The sequence below is a fragment of the Leucoraja erinacea genome, chromosome 13 (assembly GCF_028641065.1).
Source record: "Leucoraja erinacea ecotype New England chromosome 13, Leri_hhj_1, whole genome shotgun sequence".
Lineage (NCBI taxonomy): Eukaryota > Metazoa > Chordata > Chondrichthyes > Rajiformes > Rajidae > Leucoraja > Leucoraja erinaceus.
The window spans coordinates 40,207,939-40,228,356 of NC_073389.1; the positions used below are offsets into that span (position 1 = coordinate 40,207,939).

At 40.2% G+C, this 20,418-nt stretch overlaps 1 protein-coding gene across 2 annotated transcripts in view; it reads right to left on the reverse strand.

Moving 5' to 3' along the window:
- Positions 1–16,452: 16,452 nt before the first annotated feature.
- Positions 16,453–20,418, reverse strand: part of cmss1 (cms1 ribosomal small subunit homolog) — a 46,127-nt gene continuing 42,161 nt past the window's right edge. For both annotated transcript variants that reach the window (XM_055645011.1, XM_055645010.1), the window contains exons 10-11: positions 18,513–18,601; positions 16,453–17,215 (exon numbers count right to left, since the gene is read on the reverse strand). In XM_055645011.1, coding sequence (XP_055500986.1) covers positions 17,132–17,215; positions 18,513–18,601 — 173 coding nt within the window. In that variant the 3' untranslated portion in view covers positions 16,453–17,131. The remainder of the gene's footprint in view (positions 17,216–18,512; positions 18,602–20,418) is intronic.

Consider the following 20,418-nt stretch of genomic DNA (forward strand, 5'->3'; position numbering starts at 1 on the left):
CCAAGAGGGAGTTAGATGTGGCTCGTATGGGTGATTGCTGGTCAGCGTAGACTCAGTGAACCGAAGAGCCTGGTTCTATGGAGAGGATATAGAGGTAGAAGATCGACTGTGCAGACGCTAGGAGGCAAATGTCCCACTATTGCTTCCCTTTCTTATATTATGCATTAAACAAAGCATTGAAATACTATGAACCAATCTAATTTGGTACTAGTTGGCTACTGTAGTAAAAGATTATTCCAAAGAGTTACTGACGTTACTAAAGGTCACTGAGACACGGTGTGACTAGTTACATAATGCACTACTACAATAAAGCTGACTGGTGATATACAAGGAATTGCTGAAACGTAGTAACCTCATCAATGCTGAGTTGCCTGTGGAAGTATTAACAACCACTATAAATTACTATGTTAAAAACTGATTTTTTTTTTGCTCTGTCTTGATGTAAACGTGTCCCTTTGCACATTTTCAGTGAAAAATGTAGTTTGCTCACCTTTGCCATTTGCGGGATAATGGTGAACATTTCTTCTGGATCAGGTCATAATATTAAATTAATACAATGTGCATTTGAGATCATAAAATAGGATATCCTTCATCATCATGTATTGTGAAAAATTAAACAAATATGTGCGCCTCTCTCTGGAGAACAATACCACCCGACCTCTGACAAAAATAATTCATCATTTTATTTACTTCAGTGAGCACGGCACTAAGTCTGCACATGAAAACCAGGTGCTAATGGATAAAATAAATTACCAACACAATTGTAATATTCAGTGCAAACTCTGCAGGGTTTATATCTCATATCCCCAAAGGCACAACAAAATGTTTCTAGGTTTCTCGAATGTAAATATTTTAAAAAAGTGCAAAGAGATCGTGAACCTTTAGCGATCTTTACAATGTCATTTTATACGCCTGTCGGATGAATGATATCCTTAATTCAGTTTAAATATATAGGACGCCTGTCATGTAATAATGAGGAGTAGGAATCCAGGTCTTCAGGCCAACTCCAACATTTATCAAGATTATAGCGCTGAGGTGGAAGATCAGTTGTTTTACCTGATTCACATAGCCCTGATTTCCTTAATATCCAAAAAGTTATCAATCTCTATTTTTGAATGAACCTCATTGCCTCCACAGACACCAGGTAGCAGAGATTCAACACCCTTTGGTGAAAAAGCTTATTTGACATACTCTAAACAACATACTCTGTATTGTGAGTTCATGATGTCTGCTTGTAGGCACTTCAGAAACTTCTCCCTGCATCCACCCATTTGAGACCTGCATAGATTTTATAAGTAATATTCTCAATTCAAGAGAATATAGAACTGATCTACCCATTCTCTTCTCAATAAGAAAATTAGCATTAAATCATAGAATCATACAGTATGGAAACAGGCCATTTGGCTCAACTCATCCATCCTGCAAAAAATGCTCAGCTAAGCTAAACTTATATGTCTGTATTTGATCCATATCCCTTCAAACTTTCCCTATCCGTGTACCAACCATCTTATAAATGTTGTTATTGTACCCGTATGATAGTGTGATAACTAGAATCCCAGTGAGCTTCGGCAGAGTGTGAAATCTGGAACTCTTGTGAGATTCAGGGAAATGTGGGAAACATCAGCTGCTGAGCCAGATGCCAAACCAGTGGGAATTAAAAAAGTTGGATGATGGATATTTTAAAATTTGCTAAAAAGAAATTGCTGGGTCCAGCAGAGAGAGATTTGTAATCTTAAGCCACAGGGGGGGTACTGGAATGTTAAACCACAGGGGAGGTACTGGAAGAACAGAAGGTGGGTAATGTTGTGCCATTATTTAAGAAGGGGTGCAAGGACAAGTCAGGGAACTATAGGCTGGTCAGCCTAATATGAGTGATGAGTAAGTGGAGTAAAAGGGATTTTGAGGGATGGATGGGCAAGAGAGGATGAGATAAACAGCATGGTTTTGTGCATGGGAAATCTTATCTCATCAATCTGATAAGAGTTTTATTGAAGGGGTCCACAAAAAGATGGACAAGGGCAGTGCAATGGACATTGTCTGTGTGGACTTTAGTGAGGCTTTTGACAGGATCATGCAGGGCAGGCTAATCCAGAAGGTTAGGTTTATCAGCCTGATCCATTCCCCTTCATGGCACTGACAACCTGCTGGAATTTTACTTCAGGTTCACAAAACAGAGGCATTTTCAGGGAAGTCGAATATGTAAGTAACAAGAATTCAAGAAGGCCGTTTCCCCTGTCCGAGGAATCTTGAATCAGGAGCCATTGGCTCAAATGGCCATTTATGACTAATTTATGACTAATGGCTTGGCCATTTATGACTAAGATGAAGAGAGATCTCTTCAGAGTGGCAAATATTTCAAACTCTCTACCCCAGAAGGCTGCGGAGGCCAAGTCACTGAGTTCATTAAAAAGGATTGCTGGATCTCTGGGTATTAAGGGAATGATGGAATACAGAAAGAGTGCAGAAAAACGGCGCTGAAGTAATAGATCAGCAAATTCTTGATGAACGGTGGAGCAACGCGAGCGGACAGATGGGCTTACTCCTGCTCCTAATTTTTATCTTCAACTGTTATGTTCCTACTGCCACTAACACAGTGGTGGAAATAATTTAAGGAGAATTTCAGATAAAGCTGCAAAAAAAAAAAACGAGTTAGCCATGTCTGATTTAAATGCTTCAAGATGGGCTTCTGGCAAGCTTTGTTGGTAATTGTTGAAATTTTAACAATACAGTTGTGAAACAATGATAAACTGGTGGTTTTGAAGCCACGGAGATTTTGACCACTTTCAACTCAAAGAAATCAGAAAGTAAAACACATTTTAAGGCTGAGATGCATTGTTTTAAAGATTCTAATCTTTGACTAATACATTCATTGGGGACAGGGAGGGTTAAGAAAACAACCAGAAATATTTTTGTCAGATGATGTCATGATGTGACACCATGTAATTAATGACAGTAGTAAACATTCAATTTTCCAAATCCTAACTCCAGAGCTTGCCAAGTTCCAAATCACTGCACGCAATACAATTTCCTCCATATGTGACCCGTAACATTATTTATCATTGTGATTATTATTTGGGTTATTTAGTCAGATTATTTAGTCTTATTTAGTCAAACCATTGCAGTGCTTACCATATTTTCCTTTTTCCATAGTTCTCACAGGCCAGATATATTTTCAGTTCTGTTGATGAGCTGAGAATCTATGATCGGATACCTGGTGATTACAAAGTATACAGTAATTGTCTCAATGCAAAGTCCGAGGCGGTATATAAAATTATGAGAGGAATCGATAGGGTAGCTAGCCAGTGTCCGTTTTTCCTGGTAGACACTGCCTGAACTATGCAAGTTTTCCAGCATTTATTTTTTCAGATTTCCAGCATCTGCAGTTTCTTTGATTTTTCTGAACAGTGATAGATAAGGGAAAGGTACTGGGTATGCTTGTGCACCAGTTGATGAAAGTATGCATGCAAGTGCACTCGGGGATTAAGAGAGCAAATAGTATTTTGAAATTCACAGTGAAATAATTTGAGTACTGGAGCAGAAATAATTTACCCCAACAGTGGCACAGCTGGTAGAGCTGTTGCCTCACAGCGCCATAGACCCGGGTTCGATCCCGACCTTGGGTGCTGTTTGTGTGAAGTTTGCACGTTCTCCCTGTGACTGCATGGGTTACCTGCGGGTGCTCCATTTCCTCCCACATCACAAAGAGGTGCAGGTTTGCCGGTTTGTAAATGGCCTCTGTAAATTGTCTCTAGTGTGTAAGGAGTGGGTGTGAGAGTGGGATAACAAAGAACTAGTGCGAATGGGTGATCAATAGTCAGCAAGGACTTGGATGACCAAATGGCCTGTTTCTATGCTGCATCTCTAAACTAGTCGAGAGCTTTGGTGAAATCACTCATGAGTATTGTGTGTAGTTTTGATTTCCTTAATAGGGGAAGAATGTTCTTGCTATAAAGAGAATACACTGAAGACTCACCAGACACATTCTTGGGATGGCAAGACTGATGTATGAAAAGAGACTGCATCAATAAGGCATAGTTTCCATGAGTTTAGAAGAAAGTGAGGGAACGTCATGGAGAATTATAAAATCCTGAGAGGACTTGATACGGAATGATTTTCTCACCAATGGGGATGTTCAAAGCCAAGAGTCACAGCCTAAAAATACAGGGAAAGCTTAATTAAGATGAGGAAGAATTACTTCACCCTAAGAATGGTGAACCTGTGGAACCCCTCGCGACAAAAGGCAATTGCAATCATATCATGAAATAGATTCAAGGGTTTAGAAATAATTCTAATGGCTAAATAGATAGAGGAACAATGTGAAAATGGAGTACTGAATAACCCAATAGCAATGCTGAATTTGGTTGATCAACTAAAATCTTATTGAATGGTGGTGCAGCCTCAAAGAGTGATATGGCCTACTCCTGCTCCTGTTATATATGTTTCTATTTAATCTCTGTGTCTTTAAGCAACTGATACCTCAAATACTCCAAATGAGAATTAACTTGGCATTCGTCATTTGATGAGTTTTACTTCAGATACCTACTTCCTGTTCCAAAACAGCACCTGTCACTGTCCTTTCTCAAACCCACCTCCAATGAAACCAAGCTGCGGTCCTCTCCAAGTTATTATCATCTCCAGTGGATTTTTGCCGACTCCAATCCCACAAGAACTCATTCAACACTGCCCATACTATATCCTATTCATTAATACACTTCCCAAAATCTATTGTCTCTTTATTGCCAAATTATATTATAATCCCTCAGATGGCATCAATGCCTGAAACTTTGCCATGTCCTTGTTCATCAACTGATGATTTGAGACCACTTTCGTTGCTGAGAAGAATCTTGAGCTGTTTTGCTACATTCAGTACATTGTAAAACTTGAGATACTTGGCTATACTCAGTGCATTCTGAGAAACAGGATTAATGATCACTTGGGAAGACAAAAGACTAATGAGAGACAGTCAACTTGACATTGTCACAGTCACATCACAACAGGCCAATTTGGTTGAATTCTCTGATGGTGTAACAAAACATACAGTATCGATGAGTGGAGGGTGGTAGAGGCGATTTACATTGATATTAATAAAGTCCCACAAAAGAGATTGTGTAAAGCATTTATCAAAGCTTATGGGATTCATGGTAATTCTGCAGATTCCAAAACTAGCTCGGCAACAGGAGATGGGAGGTGACTGTAGAGGTTGTTTTTGCAACTGGATGCCTGTAACTAGTGATATCTCACAAGGATATCGCTGTCTTGCATAATATCGGGTGGCGTGGGTGGGGGGAGGAAGTGGGAGGGAGGAGGAAGAGGGGAAACCATTTCCCAGTCACTACCTGGTCGAGGATGCATCTTTTCTCCGAGTTGCATCTTGCCCCCCCCCTCGCGGCCAACCAACTGGATTGGCGCTGCCTTTCCTGCCGGAGACCGGCCAGAGCTTCAGCAGTGGTGCAGCACTGGATTCCATCGCAGAGTGGGACAATGCCTTGCCGGTGATCACCTGTTGGAGCTCTGGAGTGTTGGGCCTGCTGATTAACACCGTGGAGCTGTGGTTTGCAGAGCTTCCAACCGCAGGTGGCACTGACTTTAACATTACGGAGTCCTGGGATCCTTTGCCGAGGGTCGCCAGTGTTGAATCTCCACCCAGCTCGGCCTGTGGACTTCGGGAGCCGCAGTCTCCGGTAGGAATAGGCCGAATTCGGAATCTCCAAGCCACTGAGAGTGTTCTCCGTTCCAATGTCGGAGTTCCATCATCCCGGCGAGAGGGCCTGTACATCAGGCCGTCCGTAGCGGCGACTGCGGAGGGCTCAATGGCCCCGACCACGGGTGAACAATGAGGAAGATGACAGAACTTTATGGCCTTCCCTCACAGTGGGAATCGTTGATTCTGCTGTGGGGAGATGTTTATATTAAACTCTATCGTGTATTGTGTTCTTTTTTTTATTCGTATGGCTGTATGGTAACTCAAATCTCACTGTACCAATTAGTGCATGTGACAATAAATGTAACAAACTTGAACTTGTAAAATACGTGAATGACTTGGAGATGGATGGAGTACGTTTGCTGATGGCATGGAGATATGTAGGAAAAGGATACAAAGTGCCGGAGTAACTCAGTGGGTCAAGCAGCATCTCTGGAGAACATGGAAAGGTGACTTTATTTCTCGGGACCCTCCTACAGACTGATTGTAGGAGCAGATGGGGGGGGGAGGGGAAGAAAGCTGGAAGAGCGGACAGGCAGGACAAAAGGTCGCTGGTAATAGGTGGACACAGCCGAGCGTGGTTTTTGATCGGCAGATGGTGGGAACAAAGGCCATTGATTAGAACAGAAGATGTGAGATAAACAGATTGGAGAGTTGTGAATTGTGAAGCCAAAGGAACGAATAAAGGAGGGGTAGGAGGTAAGGGACTGCGAGTTCTGGTTGGCACAGGGGAGAGGGGGGTGGGGGAGGAAGGGAATGTGGAGGGTGGAGTCATATGAGTTTACCTATAATTAGAGAATTCAATGTTCAGCGATTAGCGATTAGGCATAACGGGTACTGGTCTCCATTGGCCATCAAGTGGGAAAGAACGCAAAGAATATTCACAAGGATGTTTGTTGCCAGGATTCGAGGGCCTGAGTTATCGGGTAAAGTTGGGCAGACTAGGACTTTAATTCTTGGAGCACAGGAGGCTGAAGGGTGATCTTGTAGAGGTGTATAAGATGATGAGGGAATAAATAGAATGAATGTACAGAATGTTTCCCCCTCTGTAGGAGAATCTAGAACTAGAGGGCATTGGTTTAAGGTGAGGGGAAAAATGGTTGCTTACCAACCCACCCTCACCTGTATCAACTTATTTCTTGCCAGGTTTTATTGTGCCCCTCCTCTCTTCCAGCTTTCTCCCCCGCATTCCCCACAATCAGTCTGAAGACGGTTCCCGACCTGAAACATCACCTATCCATGTTCTCCAGGGATGCGACCTGACCCGCTGAGTTATTTTGGGTCTTTTTTTGCAAACCAACATCCTCAGTTCCTTGATTCTACTCCTTGTCCTTCTTTGTGGTGGAGTGTACTCAAGCAACTCAATGCATTTTGTGGATGACACAGAAAGCAGCCACAAATGTTGGAAGGAGGGTGCATGGGGAACAAATAAAGTGGGCTGCTTCAGGCAAGATGGTGTCAAGCCTCTTGTACGTCATTAGAACTGCACTCATCATGGCAAGCGGAAAGTATTCCATCACGGTTGAATTTGAACCCTATCCTCTGAATTATTTGTTTAGGTATTTGTACAGAGAATCCTATAACTTACCCCCACCAACTTACAGATGATGGAACAGTTTGGGTCGAAGCACAGCTTGGAACATTATTGATTCAGCCAGGATGATGACTAGTTGTATCGGTTTTGCTGAGTCCAATCCTACGCTGTTTCCAATGCTGAAACTGGAATAGAAAACTAGCAGTTTTGAAAACTGAGCCACACAGCTCAGCTAGCCACATAGGTCTCATCACTTTTGTAGCACTTTGATACATGTGGAAAATAAATGACATTATTCTCGAGACCATCATGCCATCACATGAATGTATTTTTAACGATTGGTTGGATCAAGATTAAGAGAGAAAGCTTCTATTGTTGGCTTGTGCAACAACAATTTAAATCCATTCAAGTGATTCAAAAAAATACCCAAGAGACATGTTATATTTGAACAGTCTGCTCATCCTAAATTGTTACTGCCACAAAAAAACGCAACATATATGTGCAGTGACCTAGGGACGTCACCCCAATCCCTTATACAAATAGTTTATGAATGACTAATATTGGATAACTGTCTGGTTCTTGTCACATCAACTCAGACAACCAGATTTTTTTCCTCAGGTGGCGGCTTTAATAACAGAATTTTCAAAACCAACATATTTTTTTGTCGAAAGGTCACTTAAGAGTCATAATTCTAATCACATCATTCTGGTGAACCGTTCTAATCCATCTTCTCCCCAGAGACTCATTATTCCCCCACACTGCTCTCCAGATGTTGTTTTGCACCACTATTTGCAATTGTGGTTGGACATTTATTGAATCTAGTTTCATATTAAATCAACTTAAACCTCCTTATCAGTTGAGGAATGTGTTCAGTCTGATTACATCATGTTTGGAGAACTCCAAGGGATGTAATCTGGCAGAACAGGAGCCTCACCACCGGGATTTGTTGGAAGCTCTTCAATACCGTTTGTATTGTTGGAACAAAATATGACTTTCGATATGTTCAGGCATAGCCTTGGCTGGCATGGCACCAGAGTTGTCATTTAATTTTGTTTACAGACTTAAACAGACCATTTGGGAAGCCAGACTTGTTGAAAGAAAAGGCTAAATGAAGAATTTCAAACACGATGATCTCCCGTGTTATTTGGTGCCCAGGCAGATGAGTTTGCTTTGGGTTTCATAACATATCAGTAAATTGGAACCAAAAGACAGGTGAATATTTTACAATGTTAGTACATTTATGCTGTTATATTTATTTTATTAATACCCTCTTTCCAATTTCATGATAAAAAAATTAGTGAAAATATTTTTCATTCAGGGAAGCTGTACCTTTGGTCTCAGTACTCGAGACTATAGTGGGATAAAGAGTGAATTGATTGAAATCCAGTGATTTCTATCCAAAGTATTTGTGGACAATACAAAGGACAAGATTGGGCAAGGCTGTCCCCTATGAAAGATATGTTATACAAGAATAGTTAGGTTTGTCAGAAGTCAGTGGATACCTGCACCAGCTTGTCAATGCATTCAGGAGAGAAAACTGGAGCAGTAAAAAAAACGTTCTGTTAGAAATTAGAGCAGTATGCAAGATCAATAACAGCTGTGACAATTTAAACACTGTAATAATGGCAGACCAAGTACTCTTTCAGCATGATAACAGTAGATTCAAGTTAGCACTATGCAAACTACAAGTGCAAATTTATTTGATATTTGCTTTCAATTAAACTGTCACTGTCCAATAATGTTGCCATTATAGTTTGTAGTTAATTATTTGTTCAAATAAAGTTAAGTGTCGATCATCTTCACCACAGTTGCTCAGTGGATTTGGTAAAGTACTACAAAATGATCACATTTAAACTTGGTATGTTGAAAAACATGACCTCATGTTCAAAGTGCACAAAGGAATTCTCTAGGCTACCACAAAAGAGAAAAGGAAATGGAAAATACATGGATTTTTCACATCTGATTGAATCTACTTTAGATGCACTATTATCTGAATAATCATCATCGGCTTCCACAGGCTACGAGCTGAATCTTAATGAGGAGGAATTTGTTTGTAATGGATTATGTTTAGATATGTAATAAAAATGCAAAAACAATCCTTATCTTTTCAAGTTGAAAGTTTCTGTTGCATGCATGGTCTGAAGATATACAAATAACAAGGACACTAACTATGTATCCATGTTTGAAATTAAATGTTCATGCAACATATTTTGAGGAACAATTCCAAAAACAAATGTGGTGCTAAATGAACCAATTTGTTCTCTGGATAAAGGGATCGATTGTTAAAATAGTACAAATAAAATTAAAGCTTCATAATAATAGAGGTTGTGGAAAATTGAACTAGTCTTGGGGGTATATATTGTAGAGAAAACAATTAGGGGAAAGGAAATAATGCTTCAAAATTCAAATGTTATATTCAATCTCCCCTATGTTACCACAGTTATGCAAGTTTCAATGGATCATTTAGTTTGACTGTGCCACTCACAAATGCCAGCAGCCCGGAGTGTGTTTGAGATGCAGATTTGGGAGAAACCAAACTGAAGAGTAGATTAACGACGTAATTCCCAGGATTAATCCCCGGGATGGCGGGACTGTCATATGAGGAAAGGTTGGAAAGACTGGGCTTGTATTCACTGGAATTTAGAAGGATGAGAGGAAATCTTATAGAATTGTATAAAATTTTAAAAGGACTGTACAAGCTAGATGCAGGAAAAATGTTCCCAATGTTGGGGGAGTCCAGAACCAGGAGCCACAGTCTAAGAATAAAGGGGAGGTTATTTAAAACTGAGATGAGAAAAGCTTTTTCACCCAGAGAGCTGTGAATTTGTGGAATTCTCTGCCACAGAAGGCAGTAGAGGCCAATTCACTGGATGCATTTAAAGGAGAGTTAGATAGAGCTCTAGGGGCTAGTGGAGTCAAGGGATATGGGGAGAAGGCAGGCACGGGTTGCTGATTGTGGATGATCAGCTATGATCGCAATGAATGGTGCTGCTGACTCGAAGGGTCAAATGGCCTCCTCCTGAACCTATTTTCTATGTTTCTATGTAAAGTGAGATTTTATAACAAACCATTAAAAATACTATTGGGGAACATATTCTATCAGCTCATCCCGAGGTAAATCCTTGCTTTTAAAATAGTTCACAAGGAATTGACTAGTTACTATTTATGCTTTTTTGCTGTTAGAATGTTCTGGCTCGTGAAAGAGTAAAATAGTAAGCAAGGAAGATAATCAAATTAAAGAAGAATTCTTCATTTGATTTCATGTGTCCTCATTACACTAGTGTAATGTATATAATGTAATTAGCATATGTTATGTCTGGTGCGAGGGGAGCATGCGCTGGAGGAGACTCATGGTGGCGTCCTGGAATAAAGAAGCTTGCTAGTTTACGCCTGTATCTGAGAGTTCTTTTGAGTCAGTTCCAAGTACCCAAAATACACAACAACTAGGATCCACAACCCACTATGCCTCCTTCCCAAATGCTCCAGAGACTTATGTGAGAATTGAATACCCACCACAATGAATTATCCACAAATATTAACAGCTCAAACCAGGGAAATTATTACATTAAAAGCCACTCCCCTGTAAAGAGGGTAAGAAGAATTAAAAGGACAGAGGAGGATTATTTATGATATCAAAATTGTTTTTGTTTATTTCTCAGTTGTTGACAAGCAACATTGTCAAACTTGTTCATGTATTACCAGCAAAGACTTGCCTGTCCACTGAAGAATTTGGCACAGTGGGAAAGAATGAAAAGGAAAATGAAATGTAATTAAACTCAGGGGAAATCTAAAATATATTATAGAAGTATTTAAACTCTCAAGTATGATTTTTTTGGTTTATTTTTAGACCTGAAATCACTTGTGAGCTGAGAAACACGAAGAGAACATAAGTAATTTAGAAAAAAAACATCGCTGGCTATACAACCTCCTTCGTGCTTCCCATCTTTCTAAAAGTTTGTGACTGAATTTCTGTATGGGGCTTTACTTTCCTGCCCTACCACAATATCCTTTGATTCTTATAATATGCAAGGATTCTTTGGATCTCAAGTGCAATTTCTCAGTTTTCTGACTTCTTCTTGAGAAGAGCACCTTCATGTTTTACTGTGGAGTGTCAAGAGGAATGAAGCAATTACAGACTTTGACAATTATTTATCTGTTATATTGCTTGTTAATCAACCTTAAAGTGTAAATTGTTGGTCAAAGGTGAGCTAACCAACCCAATCACCCGACCTAACCTCACCTTCCACCACTGGACTGTTACCTTGCAGGTCACAATTTATCTTATATATTTCCAAGCAATGTGAAGAGTGTTGTTTTTACCACTTTCAGGCAGCGGCTTCAAGATCTGAGGCTAAAAAAAATCCTCACCTTCTCTCTAAACCTTCCATCATGTTGCATGGTCTTACCTGTACCGGCCAGCCATGGATCACGACAAATGACTCCGCGATCCTAGCCTCTCCCCCGGCCAGGGCCATTAACTCACTTGGATTCCAGGCCCATTTCCAGAATGGTTTGAAGAACAGTCTTGACCTGAAATGTCACCTATCCTTGTTCTCCAGAGATTCTGCCTGCCCTGCTGAGTTATTCCAGCACTTTGTGTCCTTTTGTATTAAACAGCATATGCAGTTCTTATAGGAGTGCATATGCAGTTCTTTGCTTTTACTACTTGTGCAATGATGCTATATTACTCAGTAATCCGTTACTCGGTTATAGTGGACAATTGGTACTAATGGACACCGTTCCCCCTCCCCCCTACTCCCTCCCCCAAGGCCTGTTATAACGAGGGTTTACGGTATTATTACTTTTACGAATCTATGACCAAGCACTACACAGGCACACCACTTTCCCACAGTTTCAATTGATTGTCTTTTCTTTTGCCTAGTTGCACTTTCCTAAGTGCATCACCTCACATTGCTCTAATGAAATTCCATTAACCACCTTTCTGCTCAGGCCATCTATATCTTCTTGCATGTTAGAGCTTTGCTCCTCACTGTTAATTAATATTTTTTTTATCAATCTCAAAGTACTTGATCATGTCCTCGATATTTACATAAAATATAATTACATTATATAGTAAAAAGAAGTGAATACTAAGTCCCACAGAACCTTACTGATAACAACTTTCCAGTCACAGAAACCCCTTTTAAACATTACTCTTTGGTTCCTGACAATTTTGTCGATGCAGCTTGCAGCATGCATTAATGATAAAGGGGGAAACCAGGATATTCAAGGGAAACCTGTAGTCATAGCTTTTGTCAATCTATACTCACACCTGATATTGAATTGCTTTTCTACAATCTTCCCCTTAATTACAGCATAAGTACTGTGCAATTTCCTCCGGCACTTGAACTGGAGCTGTCCATTGATCTGGTTGAAGACCATTGAAAGCTACGTGGTACCACACACAGATGGTGCCACTAGGCAATCCTCTCAACGACTCACCATATCAGTCTTTCTGCAAATATGAAATCAGGGGCTAGCATGTCATCAAACATAGAAACATAGAAACATAGAAATTAGGTGCAGGAGTAGGCCATTCGGCCCTTCGAGCCTGCACCGCCATTTAATATGATCATGGCTGATCATCCAACCAGTATCCCAAACCTTCGTTTCTCCAAAGGAAAATGATCCCCTTGGCCACTATTGCCAGCATCTAACTCCCTCTTAATGGCCAACGAAAAACTACCCTCTGTGGCAGAAAGTTCAGAGATAGGGTCTTGCTGTTCCCACTTTACCTGGCCAGGTTGCAAACCTTCGTTTCTGAAAGGAAAATATAGACTATTGAGCCTTATATTAATGGCAAGGAAATGATTGGAGAAAATCCTCAGAGATAGGGTTTGTATACTTTGGGAAAAGCATGGGCAGATCAGGCACGGCTGATCCACAATCAGCATGGCTTTATGCATCAATTTGATGGTCTTTTTGAGGAAGATTGACGAAGGCACGGCAATGGATGTTGGCAATATGTAAGCCATTTGACATCATCCTGCATAGCAGGCTGGACCAGGAGGTTAAGGTACATGGGATCCAAGGTGAGTTGACTAAGTTAATTCAAGGTTAGCCAGTTAGTGAGGCAGAGGGTAGTGATGGAAGGATGAATTTCTAACTAGAGGTATGTGGCCAGGCATGTTCCACGCAGGACATGAGGTAGGAACCAATCCTTCCCGATGCATTAAAAATGTATTAATGTGACGGATGCACACTGAAATAAAACTAGCAACCAATATCACAATGTCAATTTGCTGAGTACACATAAATCAGTGGGAATGGGTTAATTAGGCATCACAATTCCCAAGCTTGTTTTTGGGATCTATCCAAAAGCTCCGTTTCTATTTGCCCATCTACTGAAAAATTATGTTGTGTGGTTTGGGCTTGCGAATAATGCCGCCACATGCTGTTGAAAAGATTTTTGGCTTCAGTGAAAACATTGCCAACCGGGCACAAATGTTGGACTGCTGAACTGGCACTGGTTCAGAGATTAAACTTCCCCAAAGTTAAATTATTCACGTACTCAGTGCCAAAGCCATTCAAGTCATTTTATTACCAAGTTTCTTTAGAGCCAAATAAATGGAGAAATTTGTGATTGTTTTGCTGGATGCAAAAAAATTAACAGCAGAATGCAATACAGTCGTTGCCCTGCTTTAAGGTACACTCATCGTTGCAGCAGGTTCGATTTCAATGATAATGCCCTTATTTGTGTGCAAATATCTCACACAATGATTCTCGCAAATGTTCATGTAGATTAATTTCTCCTGCAACATGAAACATCAGGTCTTTAACTCTCCTACAATTCCTCTTCATCCCTCCTCTGAATGCCCTCTGCTTAATCTCCAATCCATGATGAATTCAGCAGTAAATGCATATTACTCTACCTCATCTAATACAGAGCCTTGCAGTACAGCCTTCACCAGTGGCCACACCACTCCCTGCGGACTTCTGCAACTCAAAACAACTTCAGGAAATATGTGAATTGTGTCAGCAACAAACAGAAATAGTCCACCTGCATGAAGATGTTGATTAGAAGACATTCGTGAGGCCACACGCAAACTCGAAGAACAGCACCTCATATTTCGCTTGGGTAGCTTATGAGCTAACGGTATGAACATTCAATTCTCCAGTTATCTAAACTCTCCATTTTGAGGACAGTAGAGTGGTGCAGGTAGCTGGTAGAGTTGCTGCTTCAGAGCGCCAGAAACTCAGGTTCGATCCTGACCTTGGGTGCTGTCGATGTGGAATTTGCACATTCTCTTTAAATTGTAAACTGCGTGGGTTCTTGCCTCCCCCCATCAGGATGCGCACCTGATTCCTCCCACTCCCCTTTCCCCATCCAAACAGACATGTTGCGTGTCTCTACAGTGGATAATTGGCCTTTGTGAGATGAAAAGTTTTTACCCCTAATCTGTGTAAGGGTAGTGGATGCGGCTAGTTTAAGAGGGAGTTAACATTGAACTGTGAAAGGCAGGTGGGATACAATGGTCAACCATGATCATATCGAATGGCGGTGGGCTGAAAGGCCGACTGTTACTCCTGCATATTGTATATTTTCTATTAAACAACACAATTTATGCCTCTTCTCCTCTCTTACAGTTTTTTTCTCCCCTCTCTCTCTTGCCAATGAAGCCCTTGCTGCCCCTGTCATCAGGATGCATGACACCTGATTTGGCGAGCCCCGGAAACGACCACGATTCACTCTGTCAACATGTTGACCACGACGTTGGACAGAAAGCCACCAGCGCGAGCGACACATCGTCTGACACACGAGCGAACTTGCCAGCTTCGTCACATCCTCACCTCTCTTCCAGTTCTCCCCCTCCCCCCCCACCCACCCACTCCCTACTACAATATGTCCTATACCATGTCTCCACAGATGCAGCCTGACCCGCTGACCCTGTTTTTGGCAGAGGATGATGATCACTTTAATTAGCACCATTCCTTTGTCCTGTTGTCTGGAATTAAGAACATTTATTGACTGGTATTCAGCTCCAAAATGACAAGGTGCCATTCATAATATCCTGTCACCTTTACTGTTTCCTTCTGATAAAGACAAAAACAATTAAAAATGCATTTAAACATTAATATCAATGCAATTACTGTAATAGCATCCCACTTCCATGCTTTTATTTTTCCAATCCAATTTGGCTATCCTAGTTAAATGAACAGGGCTATTCCCACCTATAGCCGGCTGTCATTTAGCCAAGGGCTCAGATACATGGTGTGTACAACAGTTCTTCTGAACAGTGGACAAGAGTAGTAAATGTAAAGGAGATATATTTTCTCAGAAAATAAGACGAAAAATAAATGGAAGGGTCCTTTGGTGGTAATGTTGTCCTGATTATATTTTAAACCATGACAAAATAAAGAAAACATTTTATCCCTTTTATTTGATGCCTTTCTCTTCTGGGTCCCCACACAGTGTGATATAAAAATATTGGCAGTACTGAAAATCTGAAATAATAATAGAAGATGATGAAAGCCAGCAGGTCAGGAAGTACTGGGTGTAGAAGACAGAATGAACGCAATTTAATGACTCTTTGGCAGAAATATGAGATGTTATAAGGACCAAGCTATGGTAAAGTGCCAAGGAGACTTAATAAGTTATTGGCAGATATGAGATTAACGGCATAAGACAAACAGGAAACAACATCTTAAAAAGTTTACAACTGGCTTATATCCAGACTCCTTTGCCTTTTTTAACCTTGTACATGTTTGACTCCAAACATTTGTTTGTGTGTCTAGTAGAAATCGTTTTTGTTTGTATGGCTGTAGAAACAGAGTTTTGTTCGAGCATCACTGAGGTTCAAATGACAATAAATATTGCATTGTATTGTATGAGGATGCAAGGTGACTTAGACAGGTTGAGTGAGTGGCAATGATAGCAATATGATGGCAGCCAGAATACCCAACATTAATCTCCAGCTGCACCTGAGAAGGCAAAATGTCTTTCAATTCATTGACAAGGGCAGAATTGGTGTGCAACAAACATTATTTGTGCCTGTACAATTTCATAATTACAACACACCTTTGACCATTGCATTCAGCCAAGAGTATTATTCCCATTCAGGTACATGTAAACTTAAATCCCAATGCTCAGTTATGTATTCACATGAACAAAATCGCTTAAAACTGAAATTTCCATTGATACATTTTTTAAATGCAATAACATGCAAAACAAATGATTTTGCAGTGTTAGTCTTCAAAAGCAGAGAGCCCCCAATGGTACAGCAGATCCATCCTTTATTGAAAGTCACAGCTTTTTGAAAACAACATTTTGATTTTCCAAATAACAGTTTCCTCATGTAAGAAGGTCTTATGTTTTAGAGTTTTACAAGTGAATACAATACCACCATGGTTTTCTGTTCGAGATTTTAACAATACAAACAGGAATCTCCATTACTTTAATTGACTGTTTTGATCACTTACACTGAACAAAGAATACTTGTATTGAAGCTGGTTCGAAATACTTTGATTACTAATTTTAACCAGCATCAGAACTTAAAGCAAACCATTATTTTAAAATGTTTGTATCAGAATAGAGGTTCAAGATAAAAAAAAATCACTTCACAAAGAGTAAAAATAAAATAAAATCAGACAAGCTATTAAGAATGTGTAGGAAGGAACTGCAGATACTGGTTTAAACTGAAGATAGACACAAAATGCTGGAGTAACACAGCGGGACAGGCAGCATTGCTGGAGAGAAGGAATGGGTAGCGATTCGGGTCATGGCCCGAAACATCACCCATTCCTGTCCCGCTGAGTTACTCCAGCATTTTGTGTCTAAGTTAATAAGAATGTTCTATGTTTTAATAAATTCTGAATTGAGAGAAAACCTTAATATTTCAAATGTGATATTGTCTATTTTTAAACAAAAACAAACCAAGAGGTATCATTAAATGATGTCAGAAGAGGCCGAGTTTCACAGATCCACTTTTAATGACCGGTACGATACTTGTCTCCAGCATTTTCAATGTTTCCTTTTTCACCTACAATATAAAGAATGCGATTTAGCTCAAAATGACATTAATTGTATAAGGTTCTGATCTTATACAGAAAATAATCAGCTTCTAAAGATGAAGGTAATGGTCAATGAAGTGCAAACAATCAGTTCATTTCACACATTAAGAAAATGAATTACTGATTATACAATGAAAGGTTAATTCAAATTATATCTATGCATCCAAGGGGAATGGTACATATAGGGAATGTTTAACAGAACATAGAATAGTACAATGCAGAAACAGGCCCTTCAGCTCACAATGTCCATGCTGAACATGATGCTGTTATTCTCTGCATATGACCCATATCCATTTATTCCCTGTATACCCATGTGCCTATCAAAAATCCACTTAAATGCCACTATCATATCTGCCTCCACTACCATCCATGGCAACAAGTTCCAGGCATCCACCACTCTTTGTTTAAAAATCTTGCCCCACACATCTTCTTTAAACGTTGCCCCTCTGACCTGAAAGCTATGCCGTCGAGTCTTTGACCTTTCCATCCTAGAAAAAATGATCTGACTCTCTACCCTAACTACACCTCTCATAGTTTTATATAATTCCATCATGTCTCCCCTTAAACTCCAATGCTCCTGAGAAAATAATTCAAGTTTGTGCCACCACTCGTAATAGTTAATAGCCCCTAATGCAGACATCGTTCTGGTAAACCTCATCTGCACCCTCTTCAATGCCTCCTATGATGGAGTGACCAAAACTGTTCATAATACTCCAAATGCAGCCTCACCAAAGTTTTATAAAGCTACAATCTTTCCTGACTCATACTCGATGCCTTGACGAATGAAGGCAAGGATACTATCGGACTTCTTTGCCATTCTATATATTTGTGTAGTCACTTTCAGGGATCTACAGGCTTGGGACCCCAGGATCCTTCCATACATCAATGTTGTTATGAGTTTTGCCATTAACTATATACTTTCCCCTTACTTTCAACCTCCCGAACTGCAATACCTCACATTTCCTAACCTTCTATCTGCCATTTCTCCACCCAACCCCGTTGTATACTGGAAAGTTGATTAACATTGGTTTGGCTCCAAAAAGAAATGCCACAAACTGTCATTAATTCAAGTATTTTCAACCTGATTCAATTTCTGTAGCTCTACTGATACCTCTCTTGGAGTCTAAACCAGATCCACATCACACTTTGCATTACACTGGAGATGGTGCAGACAATTATTTAATAATGTTCATACTGAAATCTGGTATTTTATTTACAGTTCTACAGGAACACGAGGTTATAGCTAATTTGGTAAATTATAGGTACCTCTGGAATATCCATTAGTCTTCTAAGCTTCTGATCTCGCCAATTCCAATCAAAGATGACATACTTCAGAGACTGCAGACTGAGTTCATCTGGTCAATATAAAAGAATGAATACTTAAATTTGTTAGTCATGATTATAATAATCCTAGAATTGGATTGTTAGTCATCAGTGATCTTTCAAGCACATCAAATTTTACATACTGTATTGCCCCTTACTAACACATGGTTCCTGACAAGTGGCATCATAAATGAGGAAGGATTTAGTATATAAAAAGATGTAGTATATAACATTTATATTTCGAATCTTTATCATGGACATGACATAATCTGAAATACATCAGACAAAACTATGCTTCAGTTTGACGATCACGATCCAGATGTGAGAAAATGGTGACAGGAATTTTAAATTAAAACTTAGGTGAGTCAATGTTCCTTCATTGGCACTGGTGACAAAAAACATACACATATGTAAAACTGTAACTAGGTATTGAAATTCAAGCGAGAGCTAGATAGGGCTCTTAAAGATGGAGGAGTCAGGGGATATGGGGAGAAGACAGGAACGGGGTATTGATTGGGGATGATCAGCCATGATCACATTGAATGGTGGTGCTGGCTTGAAGGGCCGAATGGCCTACTCCTGCACCTATTGTCTATTGAAGTTAGACAATTTAATTATCTCCCCTTCCAGAGAGGCACAATTTGATTCCACTATCACATCCAATCCTCTCCCTCTGCTCTTGAACTCCATTCAAGTTGGACTATTATTTCTTTTGGCCTATAAGTTTTAAAGGAGTTATGGGGAGGTTGGACTGACCCACAAGTTAAGGGCCTAAATTAGGGCAAAGCCAACTTTCAAGGTAGTGGATGGGAGCTTGCGGTGGGATGATTGGGAGAGTCTGTTTGCAGATAAGGAGGCGGCTGGCAAGTGGGAGGCTTTCAAAAGTGAGATAGCAAGAGTACAGGGGCAGCAGGTTCTTGCTAGGGTGTAGAACATGGCTGGCAAGTTGACAAGAGATGTTGAGGTTATGGTCAGGATAAAGGGGACATATGTTAGAATTAGGCAGACAGGGTCAAGTGAAATGGGAATATGAAACCGTGCTTTTTTTGTGACGTTGTGCTCTGGCAGAGTGACGTACAGCAACCCATAGCATCACGTGAAATGTTATATATACATAGCGACCTTCCGCATGACAAAAAAGACTAATAAGAAAAGTAGGAGCATGTTTAAGAGAGCAAACAGAAGAGCAAAAAGAGGACAAAAAAAAAGATCTGGCAGATAAGGTAACAGAAAGTCCTAGGAGTTTTTATAGATATATTAAGAGTGAAAGAATGGCTAGGGAAAGAAGAGGTCCCCTTAAAGATTAATATGGCCGTCTTTATGTAGAACCACAAGAGATGAGGACGATATTAAATGAGTATTTCTTACCCGTTTCTACTGAAGAGATGATCATGGCAACTAAGGAACTGAGGCTTATGAGTTGTGATGCTTTAGATCGTATGCAAATTACCAAAGAAGAAGTATTGGCAGTTTTAAAATGCATTAATATGGATAAATCTCTAGAGCCTGACAACATGCATCCTCAGACCTTGTGGAAAGCTAGGGAGGAAATTGCAGAGATATTTGTATCATCTTCAGCCACAGGTGAAGTTCTGGGTGACTGAAGTGTGGTTATTGTTGCACCATTATTTAAGAAGGGCAGCAAGGACAAGTGAGGGTACTACAGGCCGGGAAACCTGACCTAAATGGAGGAAAAGTTGTTGAAGGCAATTCTTAGGTTCAGGATTTACCAGCATTTGGAGAGCATGGAGTGATTAGTGACAGTCAGCATAGCTTTGTGCGTGGGAAATCATGTCTCAAGAATCTGATAGACAATTTGGAAGAGGTCACGAAGAGGATAGGCGAGAGC